At 42.0% G+C, this 23948-nt stretch overlaps 1 protein-coding gene across 3 annotated transcripts in view; it reads left to right on the top strand.

The window, feature by feature from the left end:
* The window catches only part of ccdc50b (coiled-coil domain containing 50b), a 29336-nt gene extending 7708 nt beyond the window's left edge, over positions 1-21628 (top strand). The window contains exons 3-12 of one of the 3 annotated variants that reach the window (XM_072665727.1): positions 2283-2345; positions 2636-2759; positions 3426-3516; positions 11725-11824; positions 12101-12180; positions 12523-12573; positions 12687-12809; positions 14515-14627; positions 14714-14808; positions 20965-21628. In XM_072665727.1, the coding sequence (XP_072521828.1) occupies positions 2283-2345; positions 2636-2759; positions 3426-3516; positions 11725-11824; positions 12101-12180; positions 12523-12573; positions 12687-12809; positions 14515-14627; positions 14714-14808; positions 20965-21110 (986 nt within the window). In that variant the 3' untranslated portion in view covers positions 21111-21628. Of the gene's footprint in view, positions 1-2282; positions 2346-2635; positions 2760-3425; positions 3517-11721; positions 11825-12100; positions 12181-12522; positions 12574-12686; positions 12810-14514; positions 14628-14713; positions 14809-20964 lie in introns of all 3 variants that reach the window. The other 2 variants (XM_072665726.1, XM_072665728.1) reach the window with 2 other exon arrangements.
* Positions 21629-23948: the final 2320 nt, after the last annotated feature.

Genomic DNA, 23948 nt, shown 5'->3' with positions numbered 1-23948 from the left:
AAACACTAGTATTAGAATAAATACTGACAACATTCATGTAGAAAGTCGTGGTTTCCACCACTGTGTTCATTAAAACATCCCCAGAGCTCTCCTCAAGAGAGTCTAGCATTATTATGGTTGCACATTGTAAAGTAAGATTCAAATATATTGTTATTCGACTTATATTCTTCTTTTTTCTTCTGCTTATTTTCTTTTCGTAACTCGTCCTGCATTTTACGAGATATAGCTTTTTGATCAGGCACACGGTTTCCACGTAGCAACGAATTTGTGCTAAATGTTTTCCTATGGGAATGAATGGGGTTTGAATGTTTCCCCATCCTTCTCATATCACAGTGATATAGATACACTAGTAACACTCCACCAACCACTTGCAACTGCCTAGCAACCACCAAGCAACACCATAGCAACCACTAAACAACACAACATAGCAACTAGCTGAAGAACCCGTCTGGCAAGCATTCAGCTACACCATAGTAACTACCTGGGATAGCCTAGTAACACCATAGTAGCCACCTAGTAACAATTTAGCAGCACCATAGCCAAGCATTTAGTAGAGCTGTCAGTGGTAGGTACTGACCAGTGCATACCACGACAACCCCACAAGCCTTGCTGTCTAATCATCACAGTCCTGAGCCATCATAGCAACCGCTTAGCAACACCTGGATAGCAACATAGCATAGCTACACCATAGCAACCACCTGGGAAACCGTAGCAACACCATAGCAACAGCATAGCCACTAATTAGCAGCACCAAGGATTCCACCTGGAACCATGTAGCAACAGACTGGGGGTGTCCAGGAGAAATCTGAAACCAAGCTTTGTTCTCTAAACTATCTCATTTGATCTCACCTACACAGAGATCCACACACACACACACACACACACACACACACACACACACACACACATATATATAGACATAGTACTTTATGAAAATGCAATGGCAGCACTAAGGCCTTTACTTTGTGATCTGCTGTAGTTTGAACATGTGGTGCACATGTGTGTTTCAGAAATGTGTGTGATCAGAAGGAGCTGCTCTCTGGGCCTTAGTTTCATCATGTCGACACATGCACATGCACATGCACAGCCAAACAGAACACACACTCAAACCTGCTCTAAATGCAGCCTTTTTCTCACGGCTTTTACCTACTGCCCCTTGCCAAGGTCAAGAAAAAGCACGGAAGCGCACACAAACGCACACACACACATGCTGTGGGCAATTTGCCACCCTCCACTGCCCCATTGTGCTGTCCTGCTGACCTAGTTGGCTGGGGAACAATTTTTTTTTCTGTTGTGGGTCTCAAGTGGCGCATTAGTACAGTTTGCAGCACTCCAAAAACTCAGCTACCTCACGGTTTGTGTGTGAGTGTCTGTGCATGTGTGTGCCATTGTGTAAAACTAAGATTTCCCCCACACTTATTTGACTTTATGGTTTGCTACAGTACAGTGTATCGATTACATACACTTTTCTATACAGCAAAAAGAATAAGAAACTGACAGTTATTAAAATGATTAAAAAGTCATTAATATTAGCATTCAACATTATCAAAGGACGCTGTGGGAGACAAATGCTTTATAGTGTCGTAGACAGGGGCTTATATGCTGTCATGTAGTCTGTGGTAGACTGAAGTTTGATTTCCCATCCAGACAAGCACATCAAGCGTCATGTTCTTGGGCAAGACTCCTAATGTTACATTTGCCTACCAGTTAAAATCTAGCTACTTTTTGTCATACACCGTTTGGACAAAAGTATTGGGACACCTGCTTATTCATTGTGTCGTCCAAAATCAAGAGCATCTGTTGGAGTAACTGAAGCTGATAGATACAGAACGTCACTAAAAGTGAGAGAAGCATGTGGACTGAAGTGGTAAGGGGAATATGGCAGGATTTTGCATTAATATGACCAAGCATTGTTTTGCCCACTTCACCAGAGTTATATAGGGCAGTTAGCAGCAGGCCAAACCCAGAGTAGCAACGGCAGCCATGCTATTCTCCCTGTTACGGGTCAGTGGAGCATCCAGTCACAACACAGTACTCTGTTAGCACGTGTGTCTGATTTAGAGAGTCTGAGAACATATGTGTGAACAGTATGTGAGAGAGTGTGTGTGTGTGAGTGTGTATATTAATCTTCTGACACAATCCAGCTGCTGCATTAACATGTTTCTGTATTCAGTGTTGTGCCTTTAGCCATTGTTAAACATATCACAGCTGTATTTGTCCTTATATCTGTCTCAGAGTGTTCTGGGTTCTGTCTGGTGTGTGTGTGTGTATTTCTCTCGCAGTGTGTCAGTGTTTCTCAGTGCTGGAGGATGGAGCGCTCGCTCAGAGCCTTCAGGAGCAGGAGAGTGAGTACAACTCCATTATCCTCCATTCATCTCTCTGTTCATCCCTCTGTCCCTCTATAGCCTGGCCTTCCCGCCCTCCATCCCTCCATCTATTGTTCTGTTTGTCCAACCATGCATAGACCTCCATCCTTTCCTTCCTCAACAAACGATCAACAGATAAGTGACGGCAAACCCCAACAAGTTTAAGCAGCAAATCGGCGGCCCAGGAAATCTTGCGTTTCTACACATGTCACAGAAATCTGAGTGGAGCTCAGCTTCAGATAGATGTTCTCCTTTGTCTCCTGTCCCAGTCGAGCAGTTCTACAGCTCTAACGTGCAGAAGAACCAGGCGGTGCAGAGCGATGTTCGTCTGGCCCGGAGGCTGCAGGAGGAGGAGGAGCAGAGGGCCCATTTCAGCCACCAGCTACGGCAAATGTAAGACACTCTGCTACCACTACACTACACTTCTCTGCCACCAGGGCGCTGCAGCAATGGCTGCCCACCTTTCCTGACATGTGTGCTCACAGACACTGTGTCAGTCTCACTGGTTTGGAGTGGCAGCTTTAAATGGAAGTCAATGTAAAAAAATTTAAAAGTAATTTAGGAGATTTCTATTGGTCACTTCATCATAGGGCAGTGGTGGCTCAGCGGTTAGAGTGCCGGGCTATTGATAACAAGGTTGTGGGTTCGATTCCCAGGCTCGGAGTTGGCTGCCCACCACTCTGGGCTCTGTGTGTGTACTCACTGCCCCTAGTTCACTAGTGTGTGTGTTCACTACCACAGATGGGTTAAATGCGGAGGACACATTTCGCTGTACATAGTACAGTGACAAATACATGCACCTTGACCTTTAAATTCTGGTACAACGCAAAGAACAACTGACAGCGATGCTTTTCTACACGGTGGATCTCTCTTTTTCTTTAGTTAACTTGAGACGTTCCTCACAAATGCTTGATGTTCTTCTGGCTGGTCTAGGGCACGGTTAAAAATAGGCCACAGTCTAAATGTTGATAAGCATCTGAGGGCGTTTGCATTCTGAAGTTCTTCACTGAACTGTGAATGACCTGGGCAGGAACTTCCATCTCTGTGGCTCATTTACAGGGAGGAACAGGACTGCGAGTACGCAAAGATGATTCAGGAGGAGCTCAGAAGACGCGACGACGAAGCTCAGAGGAGGGAGGAAGAGGACGAGGTGTGTTAAAGTGACTTTCGGCAAACTTAAGAGACTTAGGAGCTTTCTGTGTTTAAGTGATGCTATTAGTCCTGTGTTTTGTCTGTACTTTTGCTCAGTCTTTCATAGCCAGCCAGACTATCGCTTTAAGTCTCGCCAGTGTGAATGAGTGTGTGTTTTGTCTTGGCTTGGAGTGTGTGTTCTTGCACGAGACTGCATGTTGTTGGCTGCTGTATGGAAGGATGGCTGCCCAACAGTCTGCTCTCACTTTTAAGCTGATTACAGAGGACTGACCGAGCACCGGGACAGAGTGGGTGCTTGTTCCCCACAGAAAAGCCGGCGGCCGAGAGACGGAGGAACAAAGAAGGAAGAGGGAGAGAGAGAGAGAGAGAGAGAGAGAGAGAGCGAGAGAGAGAGAGAATGAGGCCCCTGTGGCATGAGAAGTGTCTCTCTCGGCCAGCGGTCCACTTCAGCGCGGCCTGAAGAGTTTCTTTATTTCCCGCCTGCCTCTCTCAGCTCTTTCTTTACGTCTTGTAGGACACAAAATCCAAAACACCAGCTTTGTCATGGTGGAGCTCAGATTGGCACGGCTGCCTGCGAAACAGTTGCCACAGCAACGCCTGAGATGTTTCCACGGTAGCAGTTGGTCGCCATGGAGGCGGAGGTTTTGGTCGGATGCAAATAGCGAGACCACGTAATGTGTTGTTCTGTCTGCTGGTAGATTTTAAAGGGCTGGAGAAGAGACAGCAGTGCAGGTTCAGTGTTCAGTGAGGAACACTACGTTCGTGTGAAGCCGTGTCTGGAGCTTGTGAACATTAAAGGGAGTCTATAAAGCCTAGATTGAGGATTAAAAGCTATTGTTTGGTGGATACATAGTAATGCTGCGTTCCATTTGAACTGGTATGTCGGATATTCAGAGTTCCAAGTAGGAAATGTCAACTGGAATGCTCCCACAAGTCGGATTTCCTACTCGGAAAGTCAGGAGAGCCTCACCAACCCCGAGTTCAAAATCCAGGATGGCCGCACTGCACATTAACAGCAGTTAGCAGCACTGTACACAGTACTGTCCAACCTCTCTCTGTGGACGTTTTTCCCTGGTGCGCAAAATACAGCAAATGTGTTATCGCTAGTGTTATGCTAACCTGGGCAATTCCAACAATGCTAACCTGGGCAATTCCAACAGTGCTAACCTGGGCAATTCCAACAATGCTAACCTGGGCAGTTCCAACAGTGCTAACCTGGGCAATTCCAACAGTGCTAACCTGGAGCAATTCTAGCAATGCTAACCTGGGCAATTCCAACAGTGCTAACCTGGGCAGTTCCAACAATGCTAACCTGGGCAATTCCAACAGTGCTAACCTGGAGCAATTCCAACAGTGCTAACCTGGAGCAATTCCAACAGTGCTAACCTGGGTAACAGACGTCGGACAGAGAGATTGTCTTCATCAGCCAATGCTTTTGATCCTTGTAATGAAAGAACATATTAAGTTACTCCACACATACACTACATGGACAAAAGTATTGGGACACCTGCTCATTCATTGTTCAGTATAAAAAAGGAGCTTTTGCAGGGAAAAACTTTTGCTTGTGTTGGAGTACCTGTCTCTGCTGTCCAGGGAAGAAGACTTTCTACTGGATTTTAAAGCATTGCTGTGAGAATTTAATTGTATTCAGTGACAAGAGCGTTAGTGAGGTCAGGATGTTAGATGGTGATCACCACCATACCTCATCATTCCCAACTGCCCAACTCTTTACAAAAGTATTGGATGGAGCACCATCATCATTTCAGAGAACACAGTTCCACTGCTCCACAGCTCCACTCTGGGGGGCTTTATACCCCTCTAGCCCATACCTGGCTTTAGGAATGGTGCCAGTAGGTTAATGTTGATCTGCTCCAGAGAGCCCTATATTTTGGGCAATTTGGACATATAGTGTTGCACCAAAGTGACATAATTAGATTGGTTGGAACATAGTGACGGTAAAAGGTTGGCCATGTCATCGGGCGATCAGGAGATCTCTGGGTGTTAGGGTTAGGGTTAGAATGGCCCTCCCTCTCCCCAATTATTCAGCACGAAACTAACTAGTCCAGGCATCTGAGAGCTAATGTAACAGAACTTACAGTTAGTGTTCTCCAGGCAAAGAGCGCTTGCTTTAGCAGCAGTTTGAAAAGATACAGTGGTGACCTCTGATAGCCTCCATTCTTCTAGCACTGGTAGCACTGTGTGGTCAGGGGGTCCACACTAGTGAGTGGGAATTGGAAAAGGCTAAACTGGGGAGATAATTAGGAAGAATCTCTTAAAAAAAAGAAACCAGTGATGGATCTTTTCAGTGATGGGTCTGAATGATGCTCCTTGTTCAAATAAGTCGACCATTCAGATGAACAGTCAATGTGTACGATGCTAATTGCTGACTATAATACAGGATATAGCTTATTATCTACATTAGTATGACAACTTCAGTGCTAGGCCAAGAAACAAAATTCAGACAACAAACATGCCTTGGCTTATGGACCGCATTTGCGGCAGCAGGAATGGCAGCGTCTCGGTGTGAGCGTGGGTTTGGGAACTGCAGCACTTGTTTTAGGCTCTGTGTCTAAAAATGGTTTGTGGCTCTGGAGCAGAAAAGGCTCTCCAGTGTTCTCCACCACGTTTTTTCCCCCTGCTAACTCAAAGCTCTTTTTGTCCTCAGTGAGCAGTGGTTGTTGACAGTGTTTAAGGCACCTGGTGTTGACTTATTGAGCTCGGCCAGATGGCCATGAGCGCTACCTTGACAATGAACGTGCACTGGAGTGTTTTCAGCTGCAGACAGATATATACCGTCAGGGCAGAAGCACATTGATAAACTGTTAGCTACGCTAGTTGGAGCTTTTTGTCCCCCTGCGTTAATTGCTATACTGGCCTCAACAGGACAAGACACGCTTTGCAAGCCTCTTAATGATGCAACGGCGGAAATACAGGCTCAGCTGTTCTTAGAAATCACTGTTGAAGAGTTTTGAGTCTGTTTTCAATAATAGAAAAACAATTTATCTGACAAATATTAATGTAGTCCAAAGTGATTCTAAAATGACTGAGAAAATGTGTAATATATTAAATTTGAGTTGCCTTGCATTTTAGAAGCTTACAAAGGTTGTAAGAAATCTAAGAAATCATTATTTTACAGTTTTAGTATTTTACAGTTTTAATAGCTTAAAATGATGAATGCATTTTAATATTTGAACAAATCGATGCAGAATGTCACATCAGACGACTCTCAGGCGACATTAATTACAGTTTATTGTATTTTGTAATTATATTTATTATTAATTTTATTCCTCCAGTCTCGTTTATATTTAAATAATAATTCAAAAACATTCAAATTAAATCACACTTTATAGTTTGTCTACATTGTGTAAGTAATTATTGGATGTAAAACAAAATACATAATTAAAATGGAATGATTTTTTCAAATTGACAAGATCACCCAGAATGCATTACAGATAAATGTACTGATTTCTTGATGTAATGATTTATATTATTGCAAATATATTATGATTTATTGTGTCATTTATCATTATAATTAGAAAAATCATTTTGTTGCGCTGGTCTGCAGGTCTGCTTTAAAAGGAGTAATAGGTAGGTACAAGTCTTCCATTTGGGTAATACTTGAGTAAAGTACATGTTTACCAGATTAATATTACATATACAATTTCCACCACTTTCAAAAACTACCATCCTAACCAGCCAATCCAAAGTTCCCTCATGCTACAACCCCCGACTGAGTGAGCACCCGCTTGTGTGGGGCATGCTCTCTTTTTAGGTGAGGGTTAGACAGAGCAGGGCGGCAGAATTTCCCCTACGACACAGTTTGTATTTAGACATGATGTCGATCCACAACCACCAGTGAACCTACACATGTCTTATATGTAGTGTTGAAGACAGTGACAGATCTGGAGAAATGCATGTTCTATTTGCTATTTTACCAAACAACAGCCTGTACGTACCCCCAAACCATGTCTCACACGCCAGGCAGTGTGTTCATGACCTTTATATGCACTAACTGTCCTCGATCCTGTCCGGTCACCGTCGCTGTGAACAGTCCTGACTCATTTCATATAATGCCATTCCCAAAACACCCAAATGATACTGTTTTTAAAAGTCTAAGGAATCTCCTTAGATTTCTTCAGAATGTCTGCAGCCTTCAGGCTTCAGGTTCTGGGCCTTAAAGGGTGGTCCTTTTCACCGGGCCGAGGGCTTTATCTGCTGCTGGCTTGGTGGTAGAATCTGCAGCGCTATGTGAACTATTTCAACATGTCGCTTTGTAGGTCACACAGGCTCCGTGCCTGTTAGCAAAGGAATGCCTTGAGTGAGTGTGTGTGTGTGTGTGTGTGTGTGTGTGTGTGCTGAAGCAGGTGGACAGTGTAGAGCAGAAGTTGCTTTCTGTCTGGAAGAGGAGGGAGCTCATGTGAGCCATTAATTGTTTGTGGTCTAGTAAACAAACACCTCACTGTTGTTACACTGTGTGTATGTGTGTGTGTGTGTGTGTATGTGTGTGTGTGTTGAAAGACTGACCGGCAGTACTTTCAACTAGAATTATGACTTTTTCTGGCCATTAATCAAATCAACCCAAAAGAGCACCTCTGATTGTTCAAGGCGCTCGTCACACACAGTATAACATTCAGTGATTGGTTAGACATCTCATTTGCATATTGCAGCCTCCTATCAGTATATATCAGTATTGTGAAGGCCAATATCACACTGTGTTCTGTGTGTGTGTTCTGTGTGTGTGTGTTCTGTGTGTGTGTGTTCTGTGTGTGTGTGTGTTCTGTGTGTGTGTGTGTTCTGTGTGTGTGTGTGTGTGTGTGTGTGTGTGTGTGTTATAGAGCCCCTCCCTCACGGGCCATAGCTGACAGACCTGAGTGTGGTCCAGTTAGGACGACTGCAGTGGAAGAGTGAGTCTCATTGTGCTGCTGATGAAGATTAAGACACTTTAGAGATGTCTACAAACTTTAGGACACGTAGCATATTACTTGCAGCAGCTATGTTGTGCTACCACTTGGAGCTGCTAGAGAGAGGCAGAGCTCTGCCGGGGCAGGGATGCGTCCCTGTTTGTGCCAGACCACCGTATGTATGTAATTTAGCTTGGCGCCAGCAGAGCTGCTTCAGTGATAATGCAGCTACGGGACACAGCACACTGTGATTAAAGGGCCGTCTTCTAGTTTATTCTTTCCACTGTATGACACTTATGTTTGTTTATGCACCAGAAACAGTCATAATTCAGTGCAATTAAAACAGTGGTGGCTCAGTGGTTAGAGCACCGCTCTATTAATGACAGGGTTGTGGGTTCGAAACCCGGGCTCGGCAAGCTGCCACTGTTGGGCACTCTTGCTGTTCCTTGGGCGCGTGGGTGTCTATGTGTATGTGTTCACTGCACGGATGGGTTAAAGGCAAAGCCCAAGTTCCATCTGTGTCCGACACAAATGGTGAGTGTAGGTGTCTCTTTATATGTTAATTTGCATATTTTTATGACATCACAAAAACAGTGGGCTAGACTGTACACTACTAATAACAGGCCTCAATAAATAGAAATAGAACATAATAGAGCCTCATGCTTTATTAATAATTATAATTGGACTCTTAACTATCTGCCATTATTAATATTACCACTATTAACCATCATTAATCTCGTTACTCTGACCATCACTGCCATGACTACATTAAGTTCTACTACACCATGATTATTATATTATGATTATGATCAGAGCAGTTCAACAGTATAGATGGTTTGGTAACTTTATCAGGAATTTATAAATAGTTCTGACCAGAGGAGGATGGGTCTTGAGTCTTGGTTCCTCCCAAGGTTTGTGTTCCTCCAGCTCTGAGGGAGTTTTTCCTTGCCACTGTCGCTGTTGGCTGCTCACTGGGGGTCTTAGATTTGTCATTTCTTTTTATGTTATTTATTTATTTTTCTGTCTTTTACTAATGACTGATTGTGTAAAGCTGTTTGTGACAACAACAGTTGTAAAAGCGCTATACAAATACATTTGACTTGACTGACTTGACTTAATAATAATTTAATAAGCATTAAAAATGCTTTTCTTTCAAATATTTATATATTTTATGGACATACTAAAAATGAATTATTTTGAAAATAGAAAGTACCATAAATTACACAACTTAAAATCTGCAGCCTTTCCTTGGTGCTTACAAAAATATTATAAAATATATAAAAACTGTAATCAAAGGTATTAGTGTCAGATAACTAACAAATATTTATAAACTATTAATTGTATGTTTAGGCTATTGAAAAGACATTACAATAAATAATTGATTATTGTATTATATTATGATATTGATTATTGCATATAGCAATTATAAAACTAGAAACACTCATTAGAAAACAATTAGATAGCGCTTACAATAATAATTATATAATATGTTATTATATAGTGTAACCAACCGTGTGTGTGTGTGTGTGTGTGTGTGTGTGTGTGTGTGTAAAATTAGGTTTCCATTAAAATGGGACATTTTAGAGATGGTGTTTTCTTAAAGACTAGTTTTGCTACCCTCTAGTGGAGCACAAAAGTAATGCATTTATTTATATTTATATCTAATGTTTCTCAAAGCCATCAATTAAGTTTCAACAATTTTCCAAAATTCCTTATTTTTATTTTAATTTTCCAATATTTTTTACCTTTACACTTTATTTTTTTGATCAACTGTAAAAACAAATGTTATATATTCACTAATAAAGTGCCTTTACATTAACACTTTAATCAACAGCCTAACCAAACAAGACAAAATAAGAAAAATGATGATCATACTGTCCTTAAAATATCCTCACTTTATCATTTGTAACTTTATAAGTTGGTGAGAGGAAGACTCAGTATCATGGTGCTGAATCTACACAATGTAACAGCACTGTCCTCAAGCCCCTTTCAGTGCAGTAATATCATGCTCCCATGACGCCAGAGAAACGCAGCAGAAACTAGAGAAGGATGAGGCGGTCGCGCTGCACATCATAGAGCTCTGCACTGCTCTGAGGTCGTAGGCCTGTCTGTGTATAGTAAGTGAGTGAGTGTGTGTGTAAATGTGAGTGTGTGGGCGGGCAGGCATGTGTAGGAGCCTAGTGAGCTGTACTTTCCTTTGCTTGGTGTGGTATTATTACTGTGTGTGTGTGTGTGTGTACGTGTGTGTGCATGTGTGTGTTTTTACACTTTTAAGTGAGGTGTGTGGAAATTCACTCCGCCCACTCTTTCAGGCCTGTGTCGTACTGAGCAGCTCATACACTGCAGTGCATTGAGGTCACAAAGTGCTATATTGTACAGTGAAGCCACACACAGTGGAGTGTGTGTGTGTGTGTGCTGACAGTGTTCAAATGAAGTGTATCCAATCTCCAGTGAATAAATGAAGTGTGACTATTTGAACTAGACCCTAAAGGTACTGTTCAGGTCAGCTAGATCTTCAATTTTCAGGTCAGCTAGGCCTTCAATGTTCAGGTCAGCTAGGCCTTCAATGTTCAGGTCAGCTAGATCTTCAATGTTCAGGTCAGCTAGATCTTCAATGTTCAGGTCAGCTAGATCTTTAATGTTCAGGTCAGCTAGGTCTTCAGTGTTCAGGTCAGCTAGATCTTTAATGTTCAGGTCAGCTAGATCTTTAATGTTCAGGTCAGCTAGGTCTTCAGTGTTCAGGTCAGCTAGATCTTTAATGTTCAGGTCAGCTAGGTCTTCAGTGTTCAGGTCAGCTAGATCTTTAATGTTCAGGTCAGCTAGGTCTTCAGTGTTCAGGTCAGCTAGATCTTCAATGTTCAGGTCAGCTAGATCTTCAATGTTCAGGTCAGCTAGGTCTTCAGTGTTCAGGTCAACTAGGCCTTCATGTCCAGGTCAGCTAGATCTTCAATGTTCAGGTCAGCTAGGTCTTCAGTGTTTAGGTCAGCTAGATCTTCAATGTTCAGGTCAGCTAGGCCTTCATGTTCAGGTCAGCTAGATCTTCAATGTTCAGGTCAGCTAGGTCTTCAATGTTCAGGTCAGCTAGGTCTTCAGTGTTTAGGTCAGCTAGATCTTCAATGTTCAGGTCAGCTAGGCCTTCAACATCACACTGAACACTGATCTTTTTAAATGAGTGTGTGAGTTAAGTTGGGTCCAGCGCTGGACACTGACTGTCCAGAATCAGAGGATCTTACCATTCTCCAGGGGCTTTCTGTCATTCTGTCTGAAAGCTGCTCGAAGCTGACCTGTGTTTAATGTGGCAGAAGATGGCCAAGCGGCTGCAGGAGGAAGAAGAGGTGGAGATGAAGCAGCAGAGAGCCCAGGCTGGTTACCATGGAGACAGTATACACTCTCCACTCAGTGAAGGTATAATCCTAATAAAATATGACATTTATTATTGAACGCTGTCAAATAATAATAATAATAATAATAATAATAGCAAACAGTGTTAATGTACTTTATCATGTACAGTAGTGTAATGGGGGAGGGTGGGGACGAGTAAAGATGATGAGATTGTTAGTGTGTTTCTCAGGCTCTTTTTTTCACTCCCTCTTTCTCTCTCTCTCTCTCTCTCTCTCTCTCTCTCCCTCACTCTCTCTCTCTCTCTCTCTCTCTCTCTCTCTCTCTCTCTTTCTGGGATAGAGCTTTGGGAGCAGTTGGTGCGGGATGCTGAGCTGGCCCGTATTCTACAGGAGGAGGAAGATGGGCAGCCTCACAGGAAGGTGGGCTTTTGTAGGTCACTCGCTCACTTACTCATTCACTCACTCACTCACTCACTCACTCACTCACCCCCACATGCACACTCTCTCCATGTGTCACCTTAACATTTAGAAGTAGCAGTTCGTTCTCTTTTAAAGCTCATTGAAATAAGCAGAGAAACTGTGCCGAAAGAGCAGATTCTGAACTGTCCATTCCTTTCACTGTAGTGTTAGTGTGGGTAGAGGGCGAGTTATTCATTATGATGGGAAGTTCTGGTCGTGTTTTCAGTTTGTTTGTGGAAGAAAAATATGGCAGAACAATCAGTTAACAGTCAGCTCATCCTACCCTACTGGCTGTACTTCCAGAGCTGTGGATCAGAGGTGGATTTCCGCGCTGCTCAAGTGGCCCAAGATGAGGTAAGAGTCCTTAATGGATGGATGGGGGGATAAGGAGGTGAACTGCTGTGTCCTTCTAGTGTATATGACTTACATCATATCTGACTGAACTGTCAAACCTTTCTGTGCTCCAGGAGATTGCCCGCTACATGCAGCGACAGGAGAGAAAGAACAGCAGGAGGTCACAGGACCTAGAAGTCCAGGAGAGGCCGATTGAGGTCAATCGGAGAGGCACAGACAACACTACTAGCAGAAAAGTAGGACTCTCTCCACAGTGTGACCCTCAATATAACCCATAATTCTGTTGTAAAGAGATGTTACATATGCTTCGAGCCTGTTTACACCTGACATTAACACGTGCTCTGTATCTGGATCTACTTTGACTGGATTCTGCTTATACCAGTGTTACCAGATGAGGTCCGATTCTACTTCCCTGTGTAAAAAGCACATCAGCACAAACTTAATTCCTGTTTAACTTCCTATAAAGAACGGATACTCGTCAGAATTGTCCCGCTCCGGGAGACTGAACAGTTTTGAGGAACCTAGGTGCCCGGAGGTTCCACAAACAGTAGATGTTTTTCACATTCTCGTAACGGTTCTGTCAGAAAATGTAAATAACTGTATCTGATCACAGAGCTAGACATGGAAAATCCCCCCAGGTTTTTGGTCCAAATGTCTGGGCAGCTGTGCTGCAGCTTAGGCAACGTATTCCAATTACACTTGTGTTAAATGTGGACAAGATCCATCTCTGACCACCTCCTAATGCGGTTTGAGTGATCCAATCATAATCATGATCCGATCACTGATTTTTTTATGCTGTAAAATTCAAACGTGATTTGATCACCAAAAACTCATGTTAATGCCAGGTGTGAATGAGGTCTGCATGTCTAATCTAGAAGTATCTCTTCTAAATTCAACTAGTTTGAGATTCTGTTCAGACCATGGTCCGAGGCACCCAAGGTTGCTCCTGTAGTCTGAATACAACCAAGTCCTCACAGCAATGCTTCAACATCTAGTCTAAAGGAAGGAAAGTGGAGGAAGTGAAATTGCTATTTAGTTTTAGTAATTTAATGAATACATTTAATTCCTCTAGAAACGTTGGAGAAGCTGGGATCTATAAACGTTGAAACGCATCACATAAAGCATAAAACATCTCAGATTGTCTCTAAATCTAATTCTTTCTTCTGCTTTAAAAATAGGCTCAGATTTAAAGCATTTGGTTAACAAATTTAGTGGGAAATCACCCCACATATCTATCGCGACTTAGAAGTGTCTGGGGCTTCACACTTGAAATCCCCTTGAATTGAGTTACTGTAACCGTTACTGTTGAAAGAATGTCCCATTTTCCCTGGGGGGGCCTTCAGGCAGACAGGCAGGCGGGCAGAGTATCAGAAGAGCACAGGACATTAAATGAATTACACTATATGGACAAAAGTATTGAGACAGCTACTCATTCATTGTTATTCCTGCTTTTTCAACCTGCTTTTATTGGACTAACTGTCTCTACTATTCAGGGAAGAAGGCTTTTGCTAGATTTTGAAGGAGCATTGCTGTGAGGGTTTGATTGCATTTAGCGACAAGAGCATTAATAAGGTCAGGATGTTTTATTATCACCAACCATTATCACCTCATCATCCCCAACTCCCCAACTCATCCCAAAGGTATTGGATGAAGCACCCACCATTATTCTAGAGAACACACTTTCACTGCTACACAGCTGCAACAATGCTGGGGGGCTTTATACCCCTCTAGCACACGCCTGGCATTATTAGGTTCATGTTTATCTGCTTTATAGAGTCCTATTCTATTGACTGTACTTCTCCACAGGGACTAGACAAGCTGTGTGTAATAACGTAAAGTAGCAGAATGTATTTATTAGAAGGGGGTGGTTAACAGGTATGTGGCTAATTGTGGATCAGAATAGGAAGACCGTAGTTAGTATGAGTGCTATACTGTGTGCAGGTGGAGCCTCTGCAAATGCCGAGAGAGAGGCTGAACTCTGAGGGTCTTCACTCACCTGTGGAAGAGGAAAACACACTCGAGCATCATCCACTAAGCCCTACCTGCTCTACTCTGTTAGTCACACACTCCCTCACATACACAGAGTCTATAGCACCTACACTGCTTTTTTGGTCTAATTAGCTTTTTTTTTTCTTCACAGACGAACACAGCCCGTCCATAACATAGCAGAGGAGCTGGACCCAACTTTCACAGCCAGAAAGAGAGACAGCCAGATATCCACTAGCCCACAGTCGGGTAATTACGCAGTTTTATCTCATCTTTTCAAAGATATTTCCTTAGATGAGCCACTATAATTTGATAGCAGTGATTGACTAGCAGTTGGTTTTGTGTAGTGTAATAGTTAACACCACCACCTTCCCCATGGCAGACTGGGGTTTAAACCACACCAGTATACCAATAAGAGTCTCTAGGCAAGACTTGGGTAGTTCTTAAGCTGTTAGGGAGGTAAACAAGTGATTGTACTGTTGTAGTCAGTGGAACTTAAAGCAGCTTTATGTGAAAAAAGTCACATCTCCCAGCATTTGGATGACTACGCCACTCAGGAGCCAAATACTTTGCAAAAAAGATGACAGACTAGGGTGTAATACCATGCCAGTATACCAATAAGAGTCTCTAGGCAAGACTTGGGCAGTTCTTAAGATTTGCTTACATTACAGAGGTAAATGAGTGATTGTACTGTTGTGGACGACGGAACTTAAAGCAGCTTTATGCGAGAATAGGTATTTCTTGCTCCTGGGCTCCCCCTACAGTCAGAAAGTGTAATTCATGCTTTAAATCACACCTTAAGGAAATTTTTACCTCATGCATTTCTGGTCGAGCTGAGAGATACTGGACCATCAGTGAAAGTAAAATAAGCATGTGAACAGGTACAGTAAAATCACAGGAGTTTACACAAATGTTACACAGCATAATGCAGTTTTCACGTGTTTCACCAACGTTACATAGTGTAGTTACTGTATGCCAAATGCGGAATAGCAGTAATGAAGACACTACCATCCTTATTACAGGTAAGAGGGGCATGACAGTGATTTTGAAGCGCTTATTTTGAGGGTGAAAATGCTACATAGCGTTGCTTTAATAGTAAATGCCTACCCAATGCCTACCCAATTAATTCAACCTTTAGTGAAAACTCAGTGAAAAACATCAGAGTTTGTTTAAAAAACTGTCAGGATAAACAGGAGCACTATCCCTTCATACACAGCTAATCCAGTAATGCCATGGCAACACACGCATCTGTTGGTTGCCTACTGCTATAGCATTTGCACAGCACTGTCAGCAATGGGCAACTTAAAGTAGCTGAATGCATTCATTAGAAGTGGTGTCCACAAACATTTGAACAGTGAAGCCAGACAGTGGCAGTTTTTCGATCTTAATCTTTTTAAGTTGGACAGTTAAACATTACTGAGTGATTGGAGAAGATAGGGAGGACCATCTAACCCACTCACAGAGAATGAGGGCTGTTGGGCTTGTTAGAAATCCGGTGTCCAGGAGACAGATTCAGGAGTCAGGAGACTGGATCTTCAGTGTTGATGAGTTTATTGATACACACAGAGATGTACAACTCGATCGGTCACGGTCAACCCAGTCTGATTAGGGGTTTTTTGAGAGGGCCTTATATACATTGGAAATTGTGGGAGGAGAAAGGTTGATGAAGAGGAGCTTAAGGAGGGGTATGAGGGGGATGAAGGATAGGTCACTTGGAGTATCAACAATAGGGGGTCATAGTTATCACTTTAAAGAGGGGTAGGAGGTGGGTGAAGTTGAGGGGGGGGTTGAGGGTTATCACACATCAAAGGTCATCGGTATGCTCACTTGATTGTTGTCACCTTTTGGGGGTTATTAGAGTGACCACTTTAGGCCGGCAGGCGAAGGGTAACAAAAGGTGAGAACAAAGGATTAAGATAACCATTTGATAACAAGTTGAAACCACATGAAAGTAATGTTAGAAAAGACCATATTTTCTCTCAATTCCCCCTTTGATTCTCCCTCATGGAGAATCACAAAACAATATTAAGACTACTAAGTACAATACATATGTACAATAAGAAGTCGAAAACAAAAACAAACAAAATAAAAGGCAATAACTATACAAAAACAGGGCAGTGCCTATTTCTATATTATTATGCTAAAGAATGTCACATTGAAGTTGTCCATGGCTGCAACTTCCTGAAAAATACCATAGAGAGTTTTCTTCTGTATCTGTGAGCAGTCACAGTGTGTGTCCAAGCTATGTTTGTAAACATCAGTCGATGGTAGATCATCCAAGTAGTCCAGTGGTCAGTTGGTTCTTCGAGTCTGAAGCTTGGGTGCAATGTGTCAAAAACTATTCTTGCCATTCTCAATGAACAGGAGCACTGTCTGGCTCCAACTAATCTGTAACACAGAAGTAACATTGCGCAGTAAACTGTTCATTGGTGTTGGGAATTTTTCACCATTAGTTTACCTGCTCATCCCCACTATCTGTCCCTCAGAGGAGGCTGCTATGGTAATGCATAGTGTGTTGAAAGTCTTCACCAAAGGGTTGGCCCCTATGGCATAAAAACCATAGTTCTTCCCTGAGGCTCTGTGCATTACCCACCTCTTCTCTTTACTGACCCTATTATTTCGTTCTGATGAGCAGATACAACCTTACAGTAAGAAACATGAATAACTGTTTCATTTACATTTCACTGCTGAATCAGTGATTAGCATAACCTGAAATGGGCCACCCCATCTAAGTTCTAAGGACTGTTCGTCACTGTTTCCTCACCAAGATCCATTGACCTTTCAGCAAGTAGCACAGTTTTGGCTAACTAATCTTGTTAGTTCTGAAAACATTTCTGAAACACTAGTGTAACCAGGTAGTGTAATGCTAGTGTCACATCATCTGGAGAAATTTTCACACCATTATTTAGCCATATCTATTATTCCACAGATCAGTGGTTCACTCTAGTGTTCACTCTAAATCTACAATAGGGCCATGTTGCCCAGGGTTATCTTTAAGCAGATCGTATAGTGGTTTTTAAAAATGTAGCATTACTTACAAGGCCTAAGAAAGCTTGGCAATTAGTGCACTGTGCTTGGCAGTGACATTGCGATAACTGCAGCTTCTCTACAAGGCACAATTCCTCTAGAACCCTGGGTAACATTGTCCAGAATATGTACACCAGCACAACACAACTGAACTGCATCAGGACCTTATGTCCCTTGCTTACATAAAAAACAGTAAAAAAGAATAAAAAAAAGTGCATTCATGCATTTGATATGCATTTTCTCATTCACACTACTTGGGTGTCATTAACATGCTACAGTAAGTATGGTGAGTTCAATTCTGTGGACAGTTTAGTTTAAACCACAGCAGGAGGAACTGTTGATGTCCCTATGACTCTCTGTATTCCATTGAATATCAGAAACAACTGCTCTGTGACTCCCTGCAAGGTCCTTAACGTCAAAGACAATTGCTCTTGTGAAATCCCTGCTGGTCTTCCCTGTGAAAACCCCCCCGAAGAATTTCCCACTAGGTTGTCTCTCAACCTTGCACCCATATTGTGGCTATCTGCCCGCTTTTTGCGACATACTCTAGAAAAGTGACCAATTTGATGACAGTAATGACATTGTTTCTTCTGATTAGAGAACCTCTTGCTTGCATCTGAGTTAGAGCTAGTCTCTTTGAGGACATGGATTGATGCTGGAACATGGCATGGTTCTAGATCAATGTCCAATCGGTCAAGTTCATTCTTAAGGTCACTCCACTTAGTTTGCCGCCAATTTGGAACAGCAGTCACCAGAGCTTGTTTTAGATCTGTCCGTAGTGACTCAACCAGCTGTCCAAAATGGGGACCATCAGTTGTACTGTCAATGTTATCACCATTGTATTGATAAAAGCCTGAGTGACGCAAAAAGACTCTTTCAAATCTCTCACAGAAGTCTGCTGCAGACTCTCCCTTTCTTTGTCTACATTTGGTTATCTGTGTCCAGTCAGTTGCTTTATGGCATTGACAGCTAATCCAATCATTGAAAGCTTTCCATCCCCCTTCAAGGTTCTGGCCATTGTTACCCATAGCATTTAACACCTTTTTAGCAAGCTGTCTACTGTCTGCAACGTTAAGTACCTGGCTTGCTATAGCTACAGCATCATTGGGGTGCAAAGAGTAGAGATTCCTTTTCTTATGCATGAGGTCAATGAAATCAAGCCCCATTTCCCTTGGATGCTTAAACTCCTTGGACAACTTGTCCAAAGTATCTGCATCTAAAGGAACATGACCAATTTCTACACTGGTTTCAGTACCTCGGCATTTTGCGTGATTAAGTACTTCAGAAGATACAATGGTTACAGGTCTCATCTGAACTCGCCTTGCACTAGGATGTTCAGAACCCTCGTCAGAAGATGAAGATTCTGATCCATCAGAATGAACAGTCTCATTGCCTTTGTCGTTTACAGATAATTCAGGATACAGCCTTACTGTTACTTGAGAATCTCCATCCTCTGTGTAACATGGCTGACCTGCTGGAGGGGCAACAGAAGGACACTGGGACCTTGATTTAGTTTTACAACTAGCATGCTGCTGTTCAACTTCTGTCAGGTTTTGCTGAAGTGTCTTACATGTTCTATTGGCATTTATGGTAGCTGTTTTATGCCGTCGGCATTCACTAATTAGTTCTAAGATCTTTCCCTGAGCTTCCTTTAACTCATCTTCCATAGACTTTAACTTGCATTTCCAATATTGCTTAATTACAAAAAGACACTTCTTCACTGAGTCATGCTTAAGGCCATAACCTAAAGCTACCTTACACTCAGCAAAAGTCCATTCTCTATCAGCAGAGAAACCTTTGGATGAAAAGTACTGAGTTATCTTTTGCTCATTAATATGTTTCTTCACTATGCTATTGATTACCTTTTCAAAATCAGAATCAGTCCACTGAGGCATTTCAGTCCCTCCCTTAACTAAGGTGCTGCTTTTATAGTTAAGAGGCTTCCATGAGTCTTTACCAAGATTCTGAGTATGTTGGCCTTTTCTGGACATGGTGAGGGAACAGGAGAACAAAAAAGTTTTCTTCTTATTAACTATAGAAGAACAAAAACACTACTCATCAGTAACAAACAGACCTCTCTCTGTTCAGAGAGGATTCCGGTTACAAACGTTACGTTTAACAGTAACAAAACAAACTTCTCTCCTTTAGAGAGGATAACAGCCACAAAACACTAAGGTTTTGTCAGTGACAAACAACAAAACTTTCCTCAAAAACAGAGAGGATAACAGCCACAAAACACTAGGTTTTTATCAGTGACAAACAACCAAACTTCCCTCAAAAACAGAGAGGATAACAGCCACAAAACACTAGGTTTCTATCAGTGACAAACAACCAAACTTCCCTCAAAAACAGAGAGGATAACAGCCACAAAACACTAGGTTTCTATCAGTGACAAACAGATAACTTCTCTTCTTTCAGAGAGGCTAACAATTACTGACTCCTCTGTCTTAGGAAACCAGAATTTCTCTTCGATTCGAAATGGCGTTTACTCACCAAGAAGGTTTCAGTAGGCCATCCGGGTCACGGCACCAAATTGTTAGAAATCCGGTGTCCAGGAGACAGATTCAGGAGTCAGGAGACTGGATCTTCAGTGTTGATGAGTTTATTGGTACACACAGAGATGTACAACTCGATCGGTCACGGTCAACCCAGTCTGATTAGGGGTTTTTTGAGAGGGCCTTATATACATTGGAAATTGTGGGAGGAGAAAGGTTGATGAAGAGGAGCTTAAGGAGGGGTATGAGGGGGATGAAGGATAGGTCACTTGGAGTATCAACAATAGGGGGTCATAGTTATCACTTTAAAGAGGGGTAGGAGGTGGGTGAAGTTGAGGGGGGGGTTGAGGGTTATCACACATCAAAGGTCATCGGTATGCTCACTTGATTGTTGTCACCTTTTGGGGGTTATTAGAGTGACCACTTTAGGCCGGCAGGCGAAGGGTAACAAAAGGTGAGAACAAAGGATTAAGATAACCATTTGATAACAAGTTGAAACCACATGAAAGTAATGTTAGAAAAGACCATATTTTCTCTCAGGCTCTCTGGGACTCCCAGACATGGATGGCAGTTGCAGGTCCAAGAGCTCAAGCCAGCCATCTCCTATTGATAAGAGTCCAGCACTTGGACAGCTACGCCACTGGGGAGCCAAATACTATACACTTTGTAATACACTTTGTACTGGGTGCTAAATTTAATATTCAGCATGTGTTACTGTCTCACCACTACAAAAAATAAATATTAGTTTGACCACCTGATGTGCTGAAATTCACTAGGTTGCTAAAATGAGAATGAACAAAACTAAACAGACAGAATGGAATAATGATTTTAGTCAAAATATCTCAAATGCTTATTGTTGAGGTTTTATCACCTGTCTCTGTAGGTATATGCCTGGCCCCTCGGACCCCTCACAGTATTTTCTATGATTACCTGCCAGAACCCACGTTCGTCCCGCCCACCAGACGCCACGCTGACAAGTTGGGGCGGCCCAAAGCCAAAGAGAAGCGTGAGAACTGCAAGCAACAGTAACTTGAATATTAACTTGACTCAGCATTGTCTCAAGTTCCTCAATGCCGCGATCTCACAGGGCTGATAAGAGAGCTGGGTGCTAATAAGAGTTTCGCTGAGTATTCAGTTCAGAAGTGAAAGCAGTGTAATTCAGAATGAAACAGTGTTAAACTAGAAGCTGAAGAAGGAAGGAAGAACGGGTTGGGGTGTTAGCCTAAGGGAAACACTGCATTGCTATTTCAGTATAACAGCGCCTGCATTTGCGTTCTCATGTGTCAAGTTCTGCTAGTGCTGGCAGCTTGTATTTTAGTGCCTCGGTCTGCTATACAGTATGAACCTATAATCTTTTGAATCTGATCCCTTACCATTCATTACATACTTACATACACACATTTTCTTAGAGTTCTTCTTAGAGTAATGCAGCATAAAAGTAAGTAAAGAAAGTGGATTTGTGGTGTTATTTACAGTATTTCATTCCAGCCTTCACCAAACTATGTATGTATGGTTCATATCGAATAAAACGTGTGTAACAGCCGAAAGACCCTGTGAATGAGTTGATGGGAACATGCTTAGCTAATCATGTGCTGGGAACTGAAGAGTTCCTAATTGTATGCAGGGAAATTCTGGTGATGTTGTAATGTTTAGGCGTTTAGCTGAGTTGCATGTATCTGCCTACAGGCTCTCCCCACCCCCCACCCCCCCACACACTACAACACTCTAACGTCACCACTCTTCCCACTTCCCACAGTCAGTTCAGTCACAAATCAGATTCACTGCATTCTTGCTCTGTTCCAAGTGTAAATGTGGTGTCTGAAACTGTGAGGATAATGTGGAGAACACGTAAAGGATGCAGAAAGTTAACTGGTGGCCATAAAGATCCATAGGTTAGCTACTCTGAAGCTAGCGTATTATGAATGGTCAGTTTCTTCTTAAACCAGAGGAAAAGTGTGTAACCAAAATGTTGCTTAATCCAAGTTTCATTTTGCATCTCTCTTTACTCATTCGAGCTCAAAGGTGCTACAAATAGTTCTTTTAAATGATGAATGATGCCCCTGCTGAAGAATCTAGCTCAAGGCCAGATTTTTGCTGGTAGCTGGTTTCAGATGGGCTAAGCTCATCTAAGGTCTTTGATGGTCAAGGTGGTTAAAAAAACTGGCTATCCAGACGAAAACACACCCTGGTCATGCTGGTCAACCAGCTTGGTCGTGCTGGTCGACTAGCAAAGTCAAGTTTGGTCATACTAGTGGTCTAGCTTTGTCTGGTTGATCACGCTTATAGATCAGCTAAACCATCAAACGTACTCTGTGTGGGTCAAGAGCTTTGATGGTCAACAAGCTTAAGCTACTTGACCAGCTTCCGCTGGCCAGACTGTTTTTTTTTCAGCAGGGGCCATAAGAGAACCACATTTGGTTCCCTTAATGAACCATGTTTGTAACAGATATGTCTTTTTATAGGTTCTCCATGCTCACTTATTCATTCTATTACAAACATGCTTCTTTGTGGAACCAAATGTGGTTCTTCTATAGCAATGTTCAAAGACCCATTAGTAGCCCCTTTATTTTTGGCTGCAAAACGTGATTTTTCTCCAAAAAATTGGACAGTAGTGTTAAAGCAACAATTTTATCATAAAATAACATACACACACACACACACACACACACACACGCTCATATATATAATATGTATTTTAGTTGCTAGCGCTATGTCAACTCAGTTGGCTAGTATATCAGCTCTTCTCTTTAAACTGTAAAATTATGACAGAATAATCCTTTTTTGGACACCATCAAGCCCATTATGTGATTATAAAGACGTCCTATATTGAAATATTGTGTATAAGGTGGAAATTATACACATTTCTGTGTATATAAAAATACAGAAACTCTTATTTTACACAAAGTCCATTCAGAGTTAAGACCATTTCTGCCTTCTCCTGTAAAAATCTCCATTTTGGAGATACATGTTTTTCATTGAACAGCGACAGTATATATATATATATATATATATATATATATATATATATATATATATATGGTAATGCTGTTGGACAGTGCGGGTATGGGGGTGGTGGTAATGGGTAATTTGTAATAGGGGACAGGATATGGGGATTGGGTGGTGAAATATGCCGGGGGCAGCTGGGGTCCTGTGGGCAGAACAAACTATATGAGCTTCATGTCACCATATAAGCTTCACCTACCACAGGTTAGTCCCTCCCAGTTCACAGCAATGGGCAGAAACATTGTAAAATATACACTGGTTATTAGAATGTTAATATGGATTGGTCATAATCCATATTTGTTGGCCTATATTGAATGCCCATAAAAAGTCCCTGAAAGTCCAGTGCCCACGACTGTGGTGAGGTAGCAGAAATCATATAGACGAACATGAAGCGTGATATTGAACAAATCATGAATTTTAATGTAGATTCATTTTAATATACATAAAGATAATGTCATAAACTGGTCAACATGATTTCTAAAGACAAATAAATAATACTGTAGAAAAAACAAACACAAAAACAAGAAAAAACAAGACAAAGTCAGGTAGCTTAGCAAAGACAAGCTTATCCTAGAGAAGTTCTTTCCCGTCCTGGTTGTTGAACACTGCACATTTTGAGTTTTTTCTTGATCCTAACAAACTGGAATCATCTCTTCAGCTCGGTACCAGACCTGAGTTGAAACTGAACATTTTTCTGCACTGACACAAATGTTATATGTTGACTGATATGAAGAGAATAAAAAACAATAAGCTCAGAGGCAGAGCTGTACTAAACTACACGCTTATACTAAGCTTTCCAGCTACTTCACTGAATCCTCTCAGCTTGCTAATGGCAGGCTAGCCTTCCTGATCTAACTGATCAGC

This window comes from Salminus brasiliensis, chromosome 21 (assembly GCF_030463535.1).
Source record: "Salminus brasiliensis chromosome 21, fSalBra1.hap2, whole genome shotgun sequence".
NCBI lineage: Eukaryota > Metazoa > Chordata > Actinopteri > Characiformes > Bryconidae > Salminus > Salminus brasiliensis.
This window is presented reverse-complemented; position numbering and strand designations above follow the sequence as displayed.